This window comes from Helianthus annuus, chromosome 7 (assembly GCF_002127325.2).
Source record: "Helianthus annuus cultivar XRQ/B chromosome 7, HanXRQr2.0-SUNRISE, whole genome shotgun sequence".
Classification (NCBI taxonomy): Eukaryota; Viridiplantae; Streptophyta; class Magnoliopsida; order Asterales; family Asteraceae; genus Helianthus; species Helianthus annuus.
In genome coordinates this window covers 119,611,430-119,634,345 of record NC_035439.2, presented here as the reverse complement: position 1 = coordinate 119,634,345, position 22,916 = coordinate 119,611,430, and the positions used below count along the sequence as shown (strand labels likewise).

General features: G+C 33.1%; 1 protein-coding gene and 1 long non-coding RNA gene across 2 annotated transcripts; both read left to right on the top strand.

Moving 5' to 3' along the window:
- The first annotated feature begins 4,552 nt into the window (after positions 1 to 4,552).
- LOC110866813 lies at positions 4,553 to 5,732 on the top strand. The gene is made up of 5 exons (XM_022115961.1): positions 4,553 to 4,634; positions 4,718 to 4,814; positions 5,162 to 5,289; positions 5,386 to 5,470; positions 5,573 to 5,732. The coding sequence occupies exons 1-5, from the start codon at positions 4,553 to 4,555 to the stop codon at positions 5,730 to 5,732; spliced, it is 552 nt and encodes a 183-aa protein (XP_021971653.1).
- Positions 5,733 to 13,450: 7,718 nt separating this feature from the next.
- On the top strand, positions 13,451 to 19,675 carry LOC110867170. The gene is made up of 6 exons (XR_002551469.1): positions 13,451 to 13,708; positions 14,487 to 14,805; positions 14,906 to 14,971; positions 15,243 to 15,350; positions 15,525 to 15,698; positions 19,636 to 19,675. It is a non-coding gene; the product is annotated as an uncharacterized LOC110867170 (long non-coding RNA).
- Positions 19,676 to 22,916: the final 3,241 nt, after the last annotated feature.

Here is a 22,916-nt window from a genome sequence, read left to right as displayed (position 1 = left end):
TTCACTCGTTAGTCAATCCTCGAATGGGAGCTTAACCCTCGCGACTGGTCAACGGGTTATCAATACATGGTCGAGGCAAACGGTTCTCGACTGTCACCTTGTTAAGTTGTCGATAATCAGAACGCATACGAAAAGGCTTATCTTTACGGATATAACTTGGGCTCCCCAACGCGAAAAGAGCTAGGTCCGACAAAACTCCTGTCCAACAATTCCTGTGATAGATTAGACAGTCCGTGCAACCCTCCTGGTGCAAGACGGTAAGGCGTACAAGTAAACAGGGTTGCCTCTGGTGCGAGATCAAACTGATATTCTGCCTAACAATTGTGGAAGTAAGCCCGAAAGCTCCTCGGGTAGCACACCGAGAGGAATCACGAACAATTGGTGGACCCTCGATCCTCTTTTCCTTAGCCTTAGCATTAGTAACGGTTGCTAACGTAGCGGGGTAATCCCTCCGTAGACATTCCTGGGACTTCATAGCTGAGATAACGATTTTCCACTAGGAAGAAGGATACGTAAAATTTCCTTCTCACAGGGTATATTTGCGCGATCTCTAGATAACCAATCCACACTAACTGCTGTATCGAACCCATCAAGGATAGTAGGAAGAAGGTCGATGTCGAACACTTGTCCCACAAGGTCGAGTTTGCATCCCAACGAACATATGAAGTTTCACTTGTCTTGCCATCAGCCAATTCCACAACAGGTCCGGTTTCAAGAAGCATCAGGGTTAAACGGAACAGGGACGAAGTGATTCGCTACCAAGAATGTGTATGCCACTATGTTATTACAATCCTGGCGTCGCCCACGCCAATCTTAAATGCCCCTCCATGAGCATCATTTCCCGTGTGGTTGCACTCGTTGCGACGGTTTCCAGTATGGTTGTCGTTTCCTTGGTTGTTGTCGTGACTGTTGCCTCCGATACTGTTGTTTGAAACGGTGCTCTACGATCTTTCATCAACAGGGTCCATCTTTTCACATTCCGTGCCACGTGCTAAGGCGCTACTCACTGTGCTGGCAGTTACCCACTCCACGTTTAGTCGATTGTCATTGCCTATGTCCGATTTATTCGTAAGAGTTGACTCCCATGAGTCGCTGACAAGGGTTAAGGATTCGATTGGAGTCAAACCGCTGATGTTCATTGTTGGTAACTAAGGTCATTCAAATGCTGAAGTCCATCGTTCTTGCAAGTTGACTGAGCAATACACGATATGTTACGAGAGTGTTGTAGAAGTGATCGCACTTTGGGATCTAAGGCGTCAAGACACAGAGTTCTAACCAATGAAAAGGTATCGTCCAATCATTCGACGCTGCAACATCCAACTCTGGGATGTACGTACAAGCACCTAACATTCTACACAGTTCGCTAGGCGTTCAGATGGGTGTTCAGGTAATACTCGATGGCATCGAGGTTCGAAAGGATTCAGAGAGGAGTGAAGAGATCACGTTCGAGTAGAAGACAATCACTGCTATGACTCATATATATTTGTTACGTTTCTCATGGATTAAATAACTGGACAGAACCCCTTCTTCACTCGTTAAGGCTCAATGGGACTCACATGCACCCCACATTATTATTATGTGTGCACCCACAATAATATTGTGATTTGCATGCTCATCTCAGCTCCTCCTAACTCATGTCAAATGGTTCCTCAAACTCAAATGCCAAACAGAGGTTATCAAACGATTAGATCAGAAGAATCTAAGGACTATGACATGCTACCAACGCACCATAATGTAAGCAAGCAATTCATGTGATCATTCTATAGTGACGAGTGTGTGTTTGTATGTTACGTCATAAACAAATATGTACTAGTCATGTAATGTTTGCAGTAGGTGAAAAAAAGACGAACCTTGCAATCTGGAGCTGAGTGTCATGGCCGTATTCACGTATTCAGAACTGTTCGGTTATAGTCTGGTTTTATAAAAACATTTTAAAATCAAGTTCACTATAACCAGTGGCTCTGATACCAAACTGTCACACCCCTAAAATACCACCTAGGGAATGTCCCTATTAGGCGTGTGACGTACCAACAGCGAGCCACTAATTACATTGAACCCATACATGTTTCAAAATAAGTTCTCAATTATTAATAAAAATACCATCAACAAGTTTAAGTGAATACCAAAGTGTTCAGCGAAAGCAAAGTTAAATAGTTTCAAAACCAATGTATAGTATCAAGAAATCAATAATATGAAACCCTCCAGTTGACCCATGACCACTCCTGCTACTCCAGACAGCAAGTTCCAATGCAAGACAGCTAACGACCTACAAGCATGCAAACAAGTGTGTCAGACAATGCTGGTGAGTTCAAAGTTTTGTTAACGAGTTTAGTTACCAGATATATGTATGAAACAGTTTAACAAATTGATTCGATGTTGTTATTAACTCGGTTACCGTAATGGCTACAAGATGTATTTGCCCAACCCCAATGTCTCTATCAAAACATTGGTCATGCTTTAAGGTAATTAGTTCACGCCCGTCCTCCCCGGTACGGTGTGAGGGTGCCAAACCTTATAGCGCTATCAACTAATAACCTCGTTGCCTCCCCGACAACTGTCGGTAGATGTAAGGGGTCTTATGTGATAGAAATGAGTAATAACAAACATCCCATTAACTTGACATTCCTCCCCGGAATGTTACCCGATATCCCTCCCCGGGATGCATGCTTGGAAAAGAGTAGTGAACTCACCTTTGGTTTGCTCGGTAAGGTTAATTACTTGTTTAACACTTGAACAATCACGGCCTAAAAGGGTTACCGATAATAGTCAGTTTTTCATGCATTTTGCGTACAACTAATTAACGTATTCAAGGTTCACATCAAGCATATTCATTGCTCACGTAACGCACACATGTAATACAATTCACAACAGTTTATTCATGCATCTAGGGCACCAACCAAATGCTTAACATGTAATCACTCAAGCATGTTATATGCATACATACATAATCTTGCTAGTACACCCTTCAATTCAGCTATTAACCATGCATAGCCCAAATAATAAGGCATGTATGTATCACAATTATTAACACAACTAAACATTCATTGTCCACCAAATCATATCAGGCGCAACCACTGCCTTGGCAGTCTTACTCGGCCCACATTGCTAGCCCAAAACTAATAGTCCAACTTAAATGGGTGTGTGTGTTCAGTATCGTGTGCGGCCTAGTTAAACCCGTGCCTAACTCAAACATCCGTGCGGCCCACTAACGCGGCCCAGAACATCACGCAACTCAGTAGGGCTTCGGGCCCAGTCTCAAACGTAACTAGTTATGCGGCTCTTAAGGCTAACCCAAAACATGTGTTGCCCAATCGACTTGTTTGTGAGTCCAATATATATGCAGCCCACAATCAAAATGCAAGTCCCAAAGGTTAACAACTATTGTTTGTATCGTTACTTATTAGTCAATTTATCAACAATCATTAACATCATCAGTAACCATTCAATTGATACCAACATTACGCAATATGTCATGTAATCCGAAGCAAAGTATTCTACCCAAACCCTATGTAACAATCTGTTAAATAATCTAGATATATAATCATATCATTAATCGGCCACCACTTGTTTCAATAATCTGCCCATTAGTCCACATGCCATGATCTAACAAGTTAATACCAAACATATTTATTATCACCTCTATAACCCTATGATCATACAAAATCACCATTTACAATCACCATGCTTGTACAACCTAAGTAAATTATATTTAACAATATACACTTAATTAGTGACATCAAAAGACACACACATCGGAGAACACATCATCGAAGCAATGCATAAAGTCAACATCGGTTTTTGAAGTAACATAATCATCACGTGGCCACCATATTCATCATTATTAGACTATTTAAATTATCATGATTTAGTTATTAGTCATTCCCTTTTCTTTTGAAGTTCAATCATCATCAATAAGATATACAGCCATCTCAATATTTAACAACAATGAAGGCATACACCTTAGATTCATGCATATATCGACATCAATCCACACAAACCAATGGCAAGAAAGACACTCATCGGACCAAGAGGTTTCACTTCAGTTGCATATTCATAACAACATCTCATAGTCTCTATATATATATATATATGTAACATATCAATGAAACAGGGAGAAACACTAACCCGACGAACGAACAAGGCGATCTAGATAGTTCACACGCACGGAAGAGGGGGGTCTTGAGGTCTGCTGCCGACGCACAAGAGGTAGATAGGGTTTGTTTTGGAGTTGTGATGTTCACGTATACATGTAGTTAAATGGATAAAGAATTGGGCCACCTATATTAGCTAAACAACTAGTGACTTGGGCCAATCTTACATGTTACTAAAACAGTAGTTGGGCCGGTTGATGCTGCATGCCATGTTTGGGCCAAGTCCGATCTCTTATGTCTAGGGTTTGTTAATCGAACAAGCCGGCCCAATCGTAAGCACATTATGGAGACTGACCCGCTACACACACACACCCCACACAACTACCAAACATATGTTAGCACGTTAAACAGGGTCACAGGTCGAATAAATAGATTTAAAACAACGACGAGGAAATCACATCATGAAACTTTGGGTTGTCACATTCAACTTCAGAGCTTATGAAGATATTCTTCAAGGAGAGGCGTTAAACGCTTTGAGTGTTGGTAGTGTATATTTTTGTAATCATGTCTTGCCTGTATAATATTAGAGAGTTTTACTTATATTCTTGTATAATGTGATTATATAGATGTTGTTGGATCTGTGATTTGTTGTGGAGATCTTGAAATCTTTTATCGACTTCCAAAGGAGACTAAGAAGATGAAATTCGATATTAAAGACTTGGAGTAAGTTGTTGTTTACATGTGCAGTCATGTACGGATTATTGTTTGTATTTAATGATGTTAATAAATAAGATGAAGAATGTTGGTATTTAATGTGGGATCATGGTAATAGTAATAAATGAGATCTATAGTGTTTGTATGTAATGCTGAATCATGGTAATGAATGAGGTCTACAGTTTATTCTTAATGAATATGGTAGTTAATGCATGGCTCATTTGCTTCTTTAATAAATGTCATAATTTTCCTTTGATTTTCTGTTTTTATTCATTCAATGTTGTTTTGATATTTGTAAAGAAATGGTCATAAATTAGTCTTTAGTATATCGTTATATGAATATTCTTTTCATGTAGGGGTAAGGTTTTGCGGTGTACTGTGTGGAATGATTATGCTCTGCAGATTAAGGACTTCATTTCTAAAATCCCACCTCATGAGCATGTGATGGCTATTATACAGCATGGAAAGTGTAAGGAATGGAAATGTATTTTTGTTACTTTCTGCAAATCCCACTATACTGTTTATTTCTGGCAATATAAAGACAGGTATACATTAAATATCTATATACTTTTCCATATAGGTGAATATATTGTTCAAAGTGATAAGTTTGCAACACGAATTTTTCTGAATGAAGAAATTGATGAAGTTAATGAGCTAAGGAGGAGGTAATTTGTCAATGTAATTTCTATTGTATATAGATGTTCAAGTCAAATACTTGGTTTCATGTTATTTTTATACTAATTCTAATCATTTATGGTATTCAAAAGGCTTATACTAAAGTTTGGACAAGGGAGTGGTTCTACTTCTCAAACAATACTATCGTCTCAGAGTGTTTTTCCATTGCATAAAGAATTTGTAACTGATGGTGTGAAGAAACATGTTGATGAGATTAGTGAGATAGAAAAGGTTTCACATCTTTTTATATAGTTTGGTTATTTGTTTGGTTTGTCACCTGCATGTTTTTATAGGAAGTGTCTTGTGTTTTTACAGGAAATGTCTTGTGTTGTGGTTGTGACAATTAAGATTGTGCAAGATGAGTATGGTTGGTTTTATGCTGCCCGTCGTAAGCGTTTCAAGAAGGTGATGGGTAAAAGTGAATACTTGCAGAATGTTGAAAATGTTTCAGATGATATTGTTCGATTGCCTGCGACTTCTTTGGTTTGTCCCAAATGTCATAGTGAATGTACATCGATCACCACAAAGTAAGCAATGATGATTATTTAGCGTTATATTTATATAAGTAACATTCTAAGACTGATATTTGAATATAGTTTTGCAGTTTACTTAGTTAGTTGTGTATATTTCAGGTTCAAGGTGCAAGTGCGGGTGCAGGATGAGAGTGGTAGTGTTTCTTTTGTTATGTTTGATAGAGATGTTCAGAAGCTTCTTGGATTAGCGGCGAGTGACATAAGAGAGAGGCAGGTGAAGGCCAATGATACTGGATTCCGTCATGAGAAATTTCGATTGGTTGATAAGAAGGTTGCTTTTAAGATTGATGTTTCAGAGTTCAATCTTAAAAATGACTATCGTGTTTATACTGTGCAAAAAACATATGATGATCCAGTAATAATTGCTGAGTTGGTTGGTGGAGATGGTAATGGTGATGAAAATACTGATGAGGTAGCATATAAAATTACTCTTTCAATCTATTTATTTTTCTTTTGAATTTTAAACACTGGATTCTACACTTTTTTATATGATATCATATATTATGATCCTTTAGGTTACTCAAGAGGTAGCTGACGTTAAAGATGTTAACCTTTCAGAATCTTCCCAGGTGTCTGCTGAACGAACTTCAAGGGTGAGTATTTATTTTTAAAGTATGTTTAGTATGTTTAAAAAGAGTTCATTATTTTATTAAATGAGATCAATAGTTGTTTTGTGATCTGTTGCAAGGATGTTGTCTCTGTTATGGCCGACTCTTCAGCCGTTGAAGTTGAAAAGGATTCTGGATCAAGTCCCAATGGAAAGCGGATGGCTCAAGATGCTGATGTTGTCAACGTTGGTGAGCTATCCACTAATGTGAGAAGAACCCGGAAGAAGCTGACTAAGCTTAACAATTAGATGTTTATGAAAAAACAATTCTTATGAGAGATAAGTAGAAACCACTTATTTTTGAAGAATCCTTGTGGTTTTTATTTATGTCCGTTAGCTGTTGTTTTAACAAACTGTGGTTAAAAGTTTGGTTTATAAGGGCTACAATGATGAATATGGTATGTAATGTCTACGGTTTGAATATCAAGTAAGGTTAACCTTTTGTTTGTTATATAATATTGTTATTATACATTATATACAATTTTGGTGATATTGATGGACTGGATAAGTAGTAGGGTTGTATATTATTGTTAGATTGATGAATGAAAATTTAATCAATTGGTTAGTCGAAAAACTGTTGGGGTCTGAGATACATTAACATCTGTTAGAGGCTAAGCACTGTTATAGCGTGCTAACATCTGTTAACCCCTACGCACTATTAAAGATCTATTAAAGGCTAAGCACTGTTATAGCGTGCTTCAACAGACATTATGAGCTGTTGATCATCATCCGTTAAAGATCTTATATTATAGATCTTTTGTTGAATTGTGTAATATGCTGCACAGCAGAACTTAGGTTCATCATACATTTTGCTTCATCAGCAGAGGTTCTCTTTAGCAGACCTTTGTTTCAACAGTCTTTGTCTTAACAGACCTTTTGGTTCATCAGCAGAGTTTGTTTGCCTCATGAGCTGAGGTTGTTTGGTTTAAGTAACAGGCTTTTCTTTCAACAGTGGTTGTCTTCAACAGACGTTTTGGTTTGCAAAGTTTAGCGAAACAGATGTTGAGTTTGTCCCTTTGGTATGAGCAGTTTTTAAAACACTGTTATTTGTAATTACAAGTTGTATACTATTTTATTAATTTTGAGTCTTATATTTCTTTTTGTTAAGTGACCGGGAAATGTAATGGAAAATAGTAATGTTTAGATGCAAAATATAGTAATGTTTACTTGAAAAATATAAAAAGGTAAAACCATAAAGTTTTGAAAGTATATACTAAGACTACATAATTTGTCCATCAAACATGTCAACCAAAACATAAATTATTAAAGGCTGAAAAGGTGTTCAAAGACCATGTCAACAAACTTCAATGTGTATTTTATCTCCTGTTACACTTTTTTCTTCGCCTATCTCAAACCTCATCTTTTTCCCCACAGATATTCCCGTTTCATCCATGATACGCTGCCAGTTTGTATGCATCACTAGATGGTTGTTGTCGTCAGGTCTTCTAGGATCTCTCCTAACAACTAGCTGTACCAAAAACTTCACATGACCAAATGACAGCACAACTCTACTGTAATCATTTAGCTGGTGTTCTCGAACAAAGTTCCTCGGTATTGCCTGTAAAGGGAAATTCTTTCTTTAGCTATTCATTCAAAACAGCATATACTTTAAGTAATAAAAGATAGATCCAACATTATAAGTAAAATCAACCATATTAAAAGTAGATATGTAAATACCAAGCTGTGTGTCTCTAAAACATGGTATTCAAACTGTTTTTTATAATGTGGACGCTTTTTGCGGTGTTGGTGATTGGTACGGCTGCAGTGATGTTTAGTCTCCCTGTGAAGTCCAATCCCGTCTTTGTTAAAAACCTTCACAGTGAAGTTAAAGTCGTCTTCAGGAGTACTTCCAATCCATTGAAACAACAGTTGGCAACTTTCCTCAATGTCATTTTCGAAGCAAAAAGTGGTCCATCCTGGTCCCATAAAACCACCAGCCAATCCCTTTTTGTTTTCAGGAGAGAAAACATAATACACATCAACTTTACTACTCTGCTTTGGTCCATGTACTTTTGCAACCAAGTTATCAATTTTTAATCTCCTCTCCGACAACTGCTTCAGCAAATGTGTGGTAAATGCTATAATTTTCATACATTTCAGAAATGTCATATTAGATTTTATATAGGATACAAAATATAAATTAGAAGTTTTTCTAACAGTCTAAAAGATACACTGGCAATATATAAAAATAAGGTAGCAATTTTTAACCTGCTTGTAGTATGTTTCTTCATCAGTCTGTATCAAGCAACCATGAACATAAGCTCTGTTCGAGCCATCGTTTCTAATCTCTAATCCCTCATTGTTCAAAACATTTATCTCAAATTTTGCTTCCTTCAATTTTTTTAAACACAGCTTGTCTATGTTGTTATTTCTATAAGTTTCAACAAACCGAGTCCATTCTGGCCCGTTTATCCTCTTACTTTTATGACCGATGTTCTGTACTGCAATCTTATACTTAAAATCCGTATAATCAACCAACTTTATTACTTCACACTTTCTTGTTAATTGGTTACTCATTATCCTTGGAAGTACTTATGTATATAAAATACACAACATTTAATATATCTTTAATTTTATAAATACAGTTTTTAGCATACAATTGTGATTTGAGCTAATTTGTTCTAAGAATATAGTTTACCAATCCCTCATTTAGGTCTGCCAGTTCAGAGACGTTGATAATTATCATAAACTCCATCTGAAAGTAAAAAATACAATAACAGTTAAGTACTAAAACATAAAATCAATTGTATCTGAAAAGCATTCTATTTAAGGTATAAAAAAATATCCAACACTCTGTAGGACCAAACTTATATATTGTGTTCTTCAATATGGTCCCTACAACCAACAATATGAATCTAACACTGTGTAAGATCAAATTTATATTCTTGTATAATAAAAAATATTATATGACAATAAAGTTTTCAAATATCCATGTTTGTGTCAACTTCAAACTTCAGTTTTTTTCAGTAGATAAGGCTATATTCACTTACAAATCAGACATATGAGTACTATAAACTGATTGCAAAATATTTTATCAAAATTAATATTGATAGAACAAATGTATAAACACTACATGGCAGTTCATACAATAATTCTAAAACCATTCGTAAAATTTACAACCAAATATTTATGAAACAATAATATTTCAGATTGTTATTTAGATGGAATGAATCAAAATGTAACTAAATAGGTTGATATAAATCTTATTATAAAATAAAGAAAATAAGTTCATATAAGTTTATCTATTTTACCATCAGTAGATTATGATTTTGATGTTTATGTAATTTGAAATGAGAAAACTGAAAGGAACATGTCAAAGCATACCTGTAAAATACACAAGAGAACAAAAAAAATACCTGATCTAAAACTTTAAACTTCTGATCGTCAAGTCTGAAGAAGAAGAAACTGTAGAGTTTTTTTGCCGGAGAAGGAGAGGTGAGATTGTATTGGGATTGTTGAAAATAAGATATTTATCTATTAACTTGTAATTGTTTATTTATTTAACTTATAATAATCTTTAATATCGGGATTTAAAAACTATTTTAATTATATAAATATATTAAATTAATAGATAAGTTTTGTGTATTTAACATTTTAAATTTATAGTCAAGCAGTGGTTACTGCTATGCAAAAATTGCCCTATTTAATGTGAAAGGGGTAAAGTATAAATTTTACAAAACTTAATTTCAACCAACCAGTGAAAATGTAACATTTGTATTAACTCCATTTAATATACTTTTCATTTCCATTATTGAATATAAGCTCCCGAAAACATATTCGAAAGTTTTCTCAAATAACTTTCTTACCAAAATTGGCAAAGTTCTATTGCATAATATAGATTACACGCTATAAAATCAAGTATTGTTTCTTTGAATTTATTGTTTGTATTATATATGTTAGATTAATCATTATTTGATGTTATGAGTATGTGTTTGTCACTGACGGCGTTTCATATTCTTTCTTGAAGCAAATAATAGTTGCTGTAATCCGGTGTATTTTTGTTGATTAAGTACTGCATTAACTTAAATGAAGTTACTGATAGCATTCTCTGTCACAATTTATGCATGCATCTTCGTGATGTTGTCTTCTACATTACGATTGATAAATCAACCATATAATTTATGGTTTATGCTCATTTGCTTAACTGTTGTGAGAGATGATGATTTTTGTTTTGTGTTTTGTTATTATAATACCTTAAGTGTGTGATTATACAAATAGTCTTGTTAATATTTGGTGCTTTTGTTTTTTAAGTGCTGATTTAGTTTAAGGGATGTTAGTGATGTCTATTTTATAATGTTGTTTGTCTATGACTTTTGTTGGATGTTGTTCATCTTTATAACTTGTAAGCTTAAATTGTTTATTGCAGATATGAATCTATCCAATCAAACACCATCCTTTTTACAATTCCTTAATGAAGATGATTTTATATTTTTGGTATGTTTTTTAACTTTCTTGCTACTATTAGGATTCTACGTTAATTTTTTATGTTAGATGTTTCTTAACTACTGTTGCAGAATACACCACTTGATTTTGAGACTCTGTTATGGGTCAAGGAGGTCCCGTACGGTCGAATTGCAGAGTTACTTGATGGTGACAAATCATGGTTAGTACGAGTAAGGAAGAGAGATGATCATTGTATATTTACGGATGGATGGACAAAGTTTGTTAGAGATTGTTGTTTGAAAACGAAAGATGTTGTATTGGTGAAAGCTAAGTTTTTCGTGTTTAACATTTTAAATTTGTAGTCAAGCAATGGTTACTGCTATGCAAAAATTGCCCTGTTTAATGTGAAAGGGGGTAAAGTATAAATTTTACAAAACTTAATTTCAACCAACCAGTGTAAATGTAACATCTCTATGAACTCCATTTAATATACTTTTCATCTCCATTATTGAATATAAGCTCCCGAAAACATATTCGAAAGTTTTCTCAAATAACTTTCTTATCAAAATTGGCAAGGTTCTATTGCATAATATAGATTACATGCTATAAAATCAAGTATTGTTTCTTTGAATTTATTGTTTGTATTATATATGTTAGATTAATCATTATTTGATGTTATGAGTATGTGTTTGTCACTGACGGCGTTTCATATTCTTTCTTGAAGCAAATAATAGTTGCTGTAATCCAGTGTATTTTTATTGATTAAGTACTGCATTAACTTAAATGAAGTTAATGATAGCATTCTCTATCACAATTTGTGCATGCATCTTCGTGATGTTGTCTTCTACATTACGATTGATAAATCAACCATATAATTTATGGTTTATGCTCATTTGCTTAACTGTTGTGAGAGATGATGATTTTTGTTTTGTGTTTTGTTTTTATAATACCTTAAGTGTGTGATTATAAAAATAGTCCGGTTAATATTTGGTACTTTTGTTTTTTAAGTGCTGATTTAGTTTAAGGGATGTTAGTGATGTCTATTTTACAATGTTGTTTGTCTATGACTTTTGTTGGATGCTGTTTATCTTTATAACTTGTAAGTTTAAATTGTTTATTGCAGATATGAATCTATCCAATCAAACACCATCCTTTTTACAATTCCTTAATGAAGATGATTTTATATTTTTGGTATGTTTTTTAACTTTCTTGCTACTATTAGGATTCTACGTTAATTTTTGATGTTAGATGTTTGTTAACTACTGTTGCAGAATATACCACTTGATTTTGAGACTCTGTTGTGGGTCAAGGAGGTCCCGTACGGTCGAATTGCAGAGTTACTTGATGGTGACAAATCATGGTTAGTACGAGTAAGGAAGAGAGATGATCATTGTATATTTACGGATGGATGGACAAAGTTTGTTAGAGATTGTTGTTTGAAAACGAAAGATGTTGTATTGGTGAAAGCTAAGTTTTTTGTATTTAACATTTTAAATTTATAGTCAAGCAGTGGTTACTGCTATGCAAAAATTGCCCTGTTTAATGTGAAAGGGGGTAAAGTATAAATTTTACAAAACTTAATTTCAACCAACCAGTGTAAATGTAACATCTCTATGAACTCCATTTAATATACTTTTCATCTCCATTATTGAATATAAGCTCCCGAAAACATATTCGAAAGTTTTCTCAAATAACTTTCTTATCAAAATTGGCAAGGTTCTATTGCATAATATAGATTACACGATATAAAATCAAGTATTGTTTCTTTGAATTTATTGTTTGTATTATATATGTTAGATTAATCATTATTTGATGTTATGAGTATGTGTTTGTCACTGACGGCGTTTCATATTCTTTCTTGAAGCAAATAATAGTTGCTGTAATCCGGTGTATTTTTATTGATTAAGTACTGCATTAACTTAAATGAAGTTACTGATAGCATTCTCTGTCACAATTTGTGCATGCATCTTCGTGATGTTGTCTTCTACATTACGATTGATAAATCAACCATATAATTTATGGTTTATGCTCATTTACTTAACTGTTGTGAGAGATGATGATTTTTGTTTTGTGTTTTGTTTTTAGAATACCATAAGTGTGTGATTATAAAAATAGTCCGGTTAATATTTGGTACTTTTGTTTTTTAAGTGCTGATTTAGTTTAAGGGATGTTAGTGACGTCTATTTTACAATGCTGTTTGTCTATGACTTTTGTTGGATGTTGTTCATCTTTATAACTTGTAAGTTTAAATTGTTTATTGCAGATATGAATCTATCCAATCAAACACCATCCTTTTTACAATTCCTTAATGAAGATGATTTTATATTTTTGGTATGTTTTTTAACTTTCTTGTTACTATTAGGATTCTACGTTAATTTTTGATGTAAGATGTTTGTTAACTACTGTTGCAGAATATACCACTTGATTTTGAGACTCTATTGTGGGTCAAGGAGGTCCCGTACGGTCGAATTGCAGAGTTACTTGATGGTGACAAATCATGGTTAGTACGAGTAAGGACGAGAGATGATCATTGTATATTTAAGGATGGATGGACAAAGTTTGTTAGAGATTGTTGTTTGAAAACGAAAGATGCTGTATTGGTGAAAGCTATTGGACGTTTGTCATTCGTTGTCTCATGTTTTAAAGAAAATGTCTACGAGAACTCTTACATTTCAGCAAATATTAGACCTGAATTTGGCATGACTGTAAGTAACGATATATTATTTTGTTACTTACTATAAACATTTTTTGCTAGCTCAACAACTTGCTAACATCTGTTTGCCCTTTTAACGTCTGTTTCCTTATAATCTTAACATCTGTTGACTAACCTTTTTAACTTCTGTTGACTAAGTCTTTTAACCTCGGTTGACTAACATCTGATATTTAAGATCTGTCCACGTTGCAACCTCTGCTGGACATAATAGATGACAATTGTTATGAAACCTCTGTTGGATAGCAACAGAGGTATGTAATAGTTGATAGGCAAACAGTGGTTAGGTTGTGTGTAAATACTGTAACTACTGTTGACTAACCCTGTTGAGTAATTCTCATTTTAACTTTTGTTGACTAAATACTGTAGCTCAACAACTTGCTAACATCTGTTTGCTCGTTTAACGTTTGTTTCCTTATAATCTTAACATCTGTTGACTAACCTTTTTAACTTCTGTTGACTAAGTCTTTTAACCTCGGTTGACTAACATCTGATATTTAAGATCTGTCCACGTTGCAACCTCTGCTGGACATAATGGATGACAGTTGTTACGAAACCTCTGTTGGATAGCAACAGAGGTCTGTAATAGTTGATAGCTAAACAATGGTTAGGTTGTGTGTAAATACTGTAACTACGGTTGACTAACCCTGTTGAGTAATTCTCATTTTAACTTTTGTTGACTAATCCGTTGTAACTTATATTGTTCATTAGTTCATATCAAATTTGTAAGTCGGCACTAAATATTCCTTTGCTTCTACTATGGCTAATTGCAGACAAATTTTGGAAACAATTCTACGGTAAAAATTACGACTATGGGATGGCAACTATCTATGTTGGCGAAAGGTTTTGGAATGTAATGATGAAAGGATGGACTGATGGATGCGGATTTACTGATGGATGGTTAAAATTCATTGAAGAAGTTCCCATACCAGTTGAATCTTGGTTGGTTTTCACCATGATTGCATCTAAAACGTTTGAGGGCTTTCCGTTTTCCATTCCGAGACTAGAACTGAGGTTTTCTTCAAGAAAGCTGATGTAGTTGTTTTGGATGATTCAGTTTATGGAGATGATGGGTTTGATTTATTGGCTGCGGTATAAAATTTTGATAATAAAATACATTGTTTGATAACATGACGGTGATAAGTAACTTTTATTATATTATGCTAATAACTTTTGAAATCTCATTTTATAGGCTAAACACAAACAGGTTCTGGATTCCGGGGAAGTTGCTTTAGATGATGAAGATACTGGAGCTTCGGTTGGTAATTCTAAGCAGTTTACGAGTTTTGAGGATATTTTTAATGTATATATACACATGTAATATTTATATATTATTATGATTTAAAATATGGTTTCTTATATATGATACTTCTTATAAATATAATTTGCTGATGATGGGCTATTTGATTCAAAGATTGCGCGTCTGGTTGATGAGTCAGATGTTAAAAATGCTGTAAATTTATAATTTCCTACGCATATATTTTAATGTATAATAAGTATAAGAAGTTTTTTTTTAAATTTTGTTGTAGCCTGAAGATCATTCTGTAAGAATAGCTGATGATGTTAACAATCCTCAACTATAGTCTAAAGATTTTCCTGTTCGTGACATTTCTGCCTCTTCGAGTCTTGTATCAAATGTAAGTGTTTATTAGTTTTATACTGTCTATTTTATTATTGTCTCAATATATTGATATTCTTCTGTATGATTGAGTCTTAAACTTCAAAGCTGAGTTGAGAAGATAGTTTGTGTTGATAAAGAAAGTTATAAAATTTCAAGAATTTAGAGTTATATTCTAAATTAATTTACTTAGGTGGAAAAGATGCACAAACTTCGTGGCAAGACAATTGTAGAGGATAATGAAGCTGTTGATAGACCGTGTAAAGTTCGAAAGGTTCGTTTAGTATCATCCACTTCAGAATCAGTCTTACACTTCACCACACATGCTGAAGACAGACTTGTAATGTGACAACCCTCACAATTCCAGGTATCCGTACAACTAATTAATAGTTAATTAGTGCTTAATTACTGTGATTGATTACAATTATGATTAAACTGCTTTCTGTTTTCTGATACATACATACTCATGCATCACCTTTTATACTGTCACTCTATTATTTACACACAAACATTAGTGACAAACTTGATGCACAAAGCACAGTTAGCACAGTGAGCGGATAACCCAGTAAACATGCTGACAATACCAACACCTAGACAGACATTGTTTTTGAGGCCAGTATGAGCCAGGAATAGAATACTACACTAGTAGGGAGTGTGGGGAGGTGAGGACCATAAAACTGCGTCACTAGGTGATAGTTATAGTGCCCAGAAGTGCCTAAAACATACTTTAAGTGCAGAATTCTGCACTAAATACCAAAATTCAGCATTTAACAATGCTAGTAAAGTGCAAAAACTTGGCAAAATAGTCCTAGACACTTTCCAAAGTGTTGGGAATTTAACGTGTTACTAAAAGTAATATAAAAGACACTTTAAAGCTTTACTTTAACGGATCAACATCCAACCGAACATCCGGACTTTACCCGGAACATAAAATATTTCCAAATACATTGTTTTTACTTTTCTGAGCTAGTTAGGGTCCCCGAACACCCTAACACACCTTATATTATATAACACACAACAACACACTAACTATATCATTAGATTTTAGCTAGATTAGTAACCATACATTTACAACCCAACCCCCTACCCCCCCCACACTCGACGGTCACCATAGGGTGACCCACCCTTGCTTTCTTTTGATTATTTAATTGTTAATGTTGGATATTTAGGAGCACATTACATGATGGATTATATGATCTTGCTTTATAAATAAACACACTAGTTACCCATTCTCTCACTTCTCAAACATCAAACAACAAACAACAAACAACTCTCCTTCCTCCTTCCTCACTTTCGGCCGCCACCACCATCCACCATATCACCACCATCAAGCTTCCATCTAAGCATTCTACATACATACAAAGGTGCAAGAGGTCCAACAAGTAAGCTTGGTGCACTCGGAAGCTCAAGAACCGCTCTTGTTTTCTTTTATCCACCACTTTTACGCTTTGAAACTTCCCTAGCCTTGTGCTAGTAGTAAGTGCTTCAAATCTTCATCTTGTTCTTATTTTTAGTGGTTAATAGTTGATTGAATGATAAAATGTTAAGAAACTCTAAAGAACTTAAACTAGTCTTGAACATAAAGGATGAAGTATGGATAAAGAGATGAAGTAGTGTTAAATGATGTTGAAATCATGTTGAGCTTGTGTTGTTATGCTTAATACATGTTGTTTGTTAGTAGAAGTAAGATGGTTCATCACCTAGACTTGCTAGATCATGTTTAAGAACATGAACTAGCAAGATGTAAAGATTAAAGATATGAAGGATGATGAAACCATCCATACATGAACTTTGAACTTGAATAAATATAAGTTTTCTTGAAAAATAAAGTTATAAACTTGTAGATCTAAAGATCTATGAGTGGTTTTTCGAAAGAACCAAGTGAAAGGAACAAGTTTTGTTAAAACTTGGATATTACATGAAATAAACACATTTTAGTGGGTAAACAAGTGTAGGAACACTTGTGTAGAAAGAAAATTTAACAAAGAAATATTTTTAGAAAATATGACTAGAAGTTGTGGAAATACACATTCTTTAAAAATAAAGTTTTTAAGAAACTAATCATATTTTTAAAGATAACAAGACCTACTAAGTATGTTAGTAATTTACTACATATTTTTACAAACTTTCAAGTTCATAAGTTTATGGTTCATGATTATTTTTGTCAAGGTTGGTGATAAAAAATTATATATTGTTGATTGATGATTGTTGAATGATTTTTACAAAAGAAAATGATATGCTAAAAAGCATGGGCACCTCCATTTACAGAGGAAAACTCTGGCGAAATTTTTCTAGAATTTCAACACTTAGAAATATTTTTTTTAACAAGCGTTTACAAATATATTTTTAACTTGGTTTTCAAAATAAACTTCGCCATGATTTTTATTTCAAAAATTACCAAGTACCGGAGGTGGATTTTCGTAAATAAAATTTGATAAATATATTGCATATATATATATATATATATATATATATATATATATATATATATATATATATATATATATATATATATATAGGATTAGGTTCAAACGTGAACAAATTTCCAAGAGTGAACCGCGTGAACTGATCTGAACCATTGATTCCATATACATTTAATAAGGGTAAGATTGTAACTTTATATAAATATTGAATTTAAATTATTGTCTTATTAATTTCAAAATCCTTCCATATTTAAATCATCATTAGTTACCAAAATTTTCGACATCTACAAAACAATTACTTATTTTAAATATGTTAGAATAATCTTAACTTATTTTAATATTGTCATTGTTTTTGGTCATAGTAGCAAGATTCGAATTATAGTTTTAGTCTTTTTTTGGTTGAACTAGAGTTTTCACTCATCTTTTTTATTGTGTATAACTCTTAGCTCCGTAGTACACATGTGTACTACTGTGTTCTACACATTCCAACACGATAGTACACATGTGTATAATACATGGTATAGCACACATGTGACCCGCAACATTGTTGTCTTAGCTCCGTAGTACACATGTGTATTGCTGTGTTCTACTGTCCTATACATTCCAACACGATAGTACACATGTGTATAATACATGGTATATTTACGGGATTTACTCTCTTATTATTGGAAATAATTTTCTTTCCTAGTTTTAAATAAGCAAAATAATATAATTACACTTCTACCCTTTTAATTTTAATAAAACAATAAAATCTAACCAATTAATTACAATCATGCCACCCCATTAAATAATCAAGATCATATTAATCAGCGGTCAAGATTTGTTCACGCAGTTCACTCTTGGGAGGTTGTTCATTGTGTGCACTAGATATATTATTTTTAGGTTAAAAATAATATAACTTATGATATCATGAAAATACGACTCCAAAATAATACTAACGCCCTTACAAAATAAATATTTAAGTTACATAAGTATTGTTATAATACGAAAACACTAAAACGTAACTTATGTAGTATTTCTGAAAAATACTCTTATATGCATATTTTGATAAGTATTATTTTTGGAAAATGTATGAAGTAAAATATAATATTTTTGGGAAAAATATATATATTTTGGAATTTAAAACATTTTAGACAAGTGATTAAAATATATTTTTCAAGTGAGACTTAAAAATATATTTTCGGAATTATAACATGTATATGTATAAAAACCCCCATCCTTGGGAAGGAAATATACTTATAAAATAATTAAGAAGTGTGAATACGAAATAGTTGCCTAACTATTTTTCCAAAAACGTTAAACCCTAAGCCAAGGCACGGCCATCCTTCTAATAGGCATTAGTACGTGTAGGTCGTCACGTAGCAGATAGAGTTGGAGTTTGACGTTTCAGGATACGCACTTCTGTGAGTTCATGTCCCCCTTTTCTCTTTACTGTTTTCAGTTTTATACTTCAGGGGTGAAATACATGCGATAATTATTACATACATTTATTTACATGGTATGGTTAGCGTAGGGAGGGTTTATACTACTAGATCATGTGAGGGGTGGGCACAACACTTGAGGCCATTAATCCTCATTGTTAGGACCGAGGGACAAAAGAGTGATAGATCTATTTGGGTGTAGCGAGCCCACACCCGTGAGGCCGGGGCGGCCCATAGAGGTGACTGTGTCTTCCAGCCGAAGCTCGGTAACAAATTTGCTAGGTTTGAGTTTCCCTGCACTTTCTCACACATACCAGTGGCTTTGCAACCCATTGGTGATCTCTTTTTCCTTATTGCTACATACTAGGACTTTTATACATACTTTAAAGGTTTATTCATACTCACTTTTACATGAACTCGCTCAACTTTTTGTTGATTTTTCAAATTACATGTATTTCAGGAAATTAGTGGATCTGGCAAGGTATGCATTCACGTCAAGCTGCGTAAGGAATAATGATGTCATCCGAGTTTAGGAAATGTGACCTTTGCCTGGACGGGTCACAAGTCTTAAACTGTGTTTTTATTCATGTCTTTTGGTTGTGTCTTGTGAACATATTTTAAATCATGTCATGTTATAAACTGTTTTAAGTGTGGAATTTTAAACAGTGTTGTTGTGGTAATTTTTAAAACTTGATGAATGGATGACTATCATGGTTTTATTTTCATATAGCATGGTTATGATAATTGCTATGGTATTAAGAAGTCACACCAAATAAACCCACGCTTTCGCAAAAGCCAGGGTGTGACATGTAAGCTTTTGCAGTCGTTGCTTTGTTTCGTTATTTCAACAATTTCAGTTATATATCAATATTTTATAAAATTCACTATTCAATTTTCTGTTTTTTAGCATCTGCCATCAGATGTATCTTCAGCGTTGGATCTGCATACTGATAATCCTAAGCCTATCAAGATCCAGAATCTCAAATGTGAAGTCCAGGAACTGTTTACAACATCTCAAAAAACCAATACTGGATTCAACTATGTTGTTGTTGGATGGTCTTCTAATCTGAGATCTTGCAATATTGCTTTTGGTGATGAACTTTCGTTAGAGTTTCACAAGTCTACTCAATTGCTGAAGTTAGAAAAAGTTGTGCATATCGTGACAAAGATAAAGTCCTCTTAGTTTCATGTCATGATTGTTTGTGGTTGTACATTTGGTTTGTTAGTGGTACTAATTTTGCTTCTAAGACATGTTCTATATGTAGTTATGTCTATAAACAGGTTTCATTGTCAATCGGTGGGTGCTACTTTTTTTTTTTGTGGATAGCACAATGGAAATACTCATATGTATCTTATATATTAACTGATGATTCATGTCTATAGTTGTCTTTTAGCTATAATAGATAACACGTTTTGGTACAATATCTATACACATATCTATATGTTCTATCAATATGTGTTATGCATGGTTTTCAAAGAAGCGACCTGACACGGGTCTTACCGCTAGTAGTAACATCAAATATTTATATTAAATGAAGTAAAATAAAGCATTTTTATTGGTTGAAATTTCTTCTTTTTTCTTCTTACAAAAAATTAATTCTCATTTGAACTCTCCACTATATATATATATATATATGTATGTATGTATGTATATATAGGGGATGGTTCAAATGAAAACCACTTTTATTGCGAAAACTCGAAATCTAACTAAAAAAAACCTAAAAATTCACACCAATTTTTTAATTAAAAATCGCTAGTTTTTATATATAAAAAAAAACCTTTTTTCAAAAAAAAATTTGTAGTGCACATGTGTAATAATTCACATGTGTAGTACTATTACACATGTGTACTATTACACATGTGCACTACAAATTTTTTTTTTTTTGAAAAAAAGTTTTTTTTTATATAATTTAATAGCGAAAATTGATATGCAAAAAAAAAATTGGTATTTTTTACGCTTTTTTAGTTAGTTTTCGAGTTATCGCGATAACTACTAGTTTTCATTTGAACCTTCCCATATATATATATATATATATATATATATATATATATATATATATATTAAAAAAACGTCGAGTGGATGTTTAAAACAAAAAAACACTAACATGTTAAATATGTAACAAATTTGTTATTTTAGCCCAAAAAGATGTCATATCTATATATATGTAACAATTGAATATTTTTTATTAAAAAAAAACACTTAGCGTTTTTCATTTTTTTTTCTCAAACACTCGAAAATATGTATATTACACTCCCTAATTGTTCTTTTGTTTTTGTTTTTTTTTATAAAAAACGATTTGATACGTAGGGTTTTTATGGGTTTCTTTAACTAAAGAGGATTTTCTATTTAGCGTATATTAAATATACTTGAAGGGTGCCCGCGTGATGCAGCGAGGAACACATACGCTGCCAGTGTGTGCATTAATTGGTTGGTTCAGTTATTATTCTCAACCGAAAACCGAAGTCATCGATTAGTCTATTTTATTAACCAATCGGTTTTCAGTTAATCTGTATGATTTATTCGCTTAGATTAACGGTTTTTGGATTGATTCGTCTAATTCGATTAATAGCCAAAACCAAACTTAGGCTAAAACTTTTGCTTATAAATACATGAAATCGAGGTACAAATACATGAAATGAATGTATAAATACATAAAATGAGTGTATGAAATACGTGAAGTGTAGGTATTAAAGCTAGAAATATATGAAAATATGAATGATTCGATCCGGTTTGGTTAATTTGGTTAAACGAGGGTACAAATAAAATAGATAACTGGTTTTGGTTAGCCGGTTTTCAGTTAATTTAGTTTTTAATTGATTTCGGTTCAGTTTCGTCCGTATTCAGTTCGGTTTCAGTTGACTATTCACTTGTTGCTCACCATTAGACACTGTTAATCATGTAACATATCAATTTTTCAATTAAAAAAAACTATAACAATACTATACTTAAATTAAAGAGAATAATATATTTGTTTCTATGAGGTAATTTAAAAAAAATATTAACGTACAAAAACGTTATGCCAATTTAAAAATCATGTGGTAGTTAATTTTTTATAAGGGGATAAAGTGTAACTTCAAAATAATTATCTACAATTTTCTTAAAGATAAGAGATTAAAGTGTAATTAAACTCAGTGGATTAAAGTGAGAATTGCTTGATGTTGCGAGAACAACGAGAATAATTTGAAAAAAAAAGTTTTTTTTTCAAAAATAAAAAAAATATCTTATACGAAAATTTACATAAAACAACAATTGGCATAAGTATATCCCGGCAAAAATGGTGATGTTATATGTTTTTGTAAAAAAAAAGTTACAGAAGTGTAAGAAAGTAGAAGAAGCTGACGTAAATGAACGCTAGGCAATTTTTAATTTTTTATACAAGTCTTAGTTAGATGTTCATCTACGTTTGTGCAAAATTTGGTTGAAAAATCGCAAGGAAAATAGAATTTCTATCGCAGTTCTCAAGTTCTCGCAACTTGAATGAGTGCTCACATGAATCTGATCCTATATATATATATATATATATATATATATATATATATATATATATAGAGGGTCAGGATTTAGAGAAAACGGTGAAAAGTGTAAGAACAGTGAAAACGGTTATGGATCGTCTGATCAAAACAATCTATGGACTAGATTGGCGCGGTGGCGTTTTTGTAAATAACATAAATTTTATTACGTGGACGTGCTTCATTGAGGGTAAAAAAAGGTAAAACATCATTTCTTACATAAAACGCCAA

Excerpts from the sequence above, each read along its gene's own strand:
- LOC110866813 (XM_022115961.1), top strand. The coding sequence starts at position 4,553 with ATGAAACTTTGGGTTGTCACATTCAACTTCAGAGCTTATGAAGATATT. Across the intron at positions 5,290-5,385 it reads AAAGTGTAAGGAATGGAAAT|GTGAATATATTGTTCAAAGT; the intron begins GTATTTTTGTTA and ends TTTTCCATATAG. Across the intron at positions 5,471-5,572 it reads GTTAATGAGCTAAGGAGGAG|GCTTATACTAAAGTTTGGAC; the intron begins GTAATTTGTCAA and ends GGTATTCAAAAG.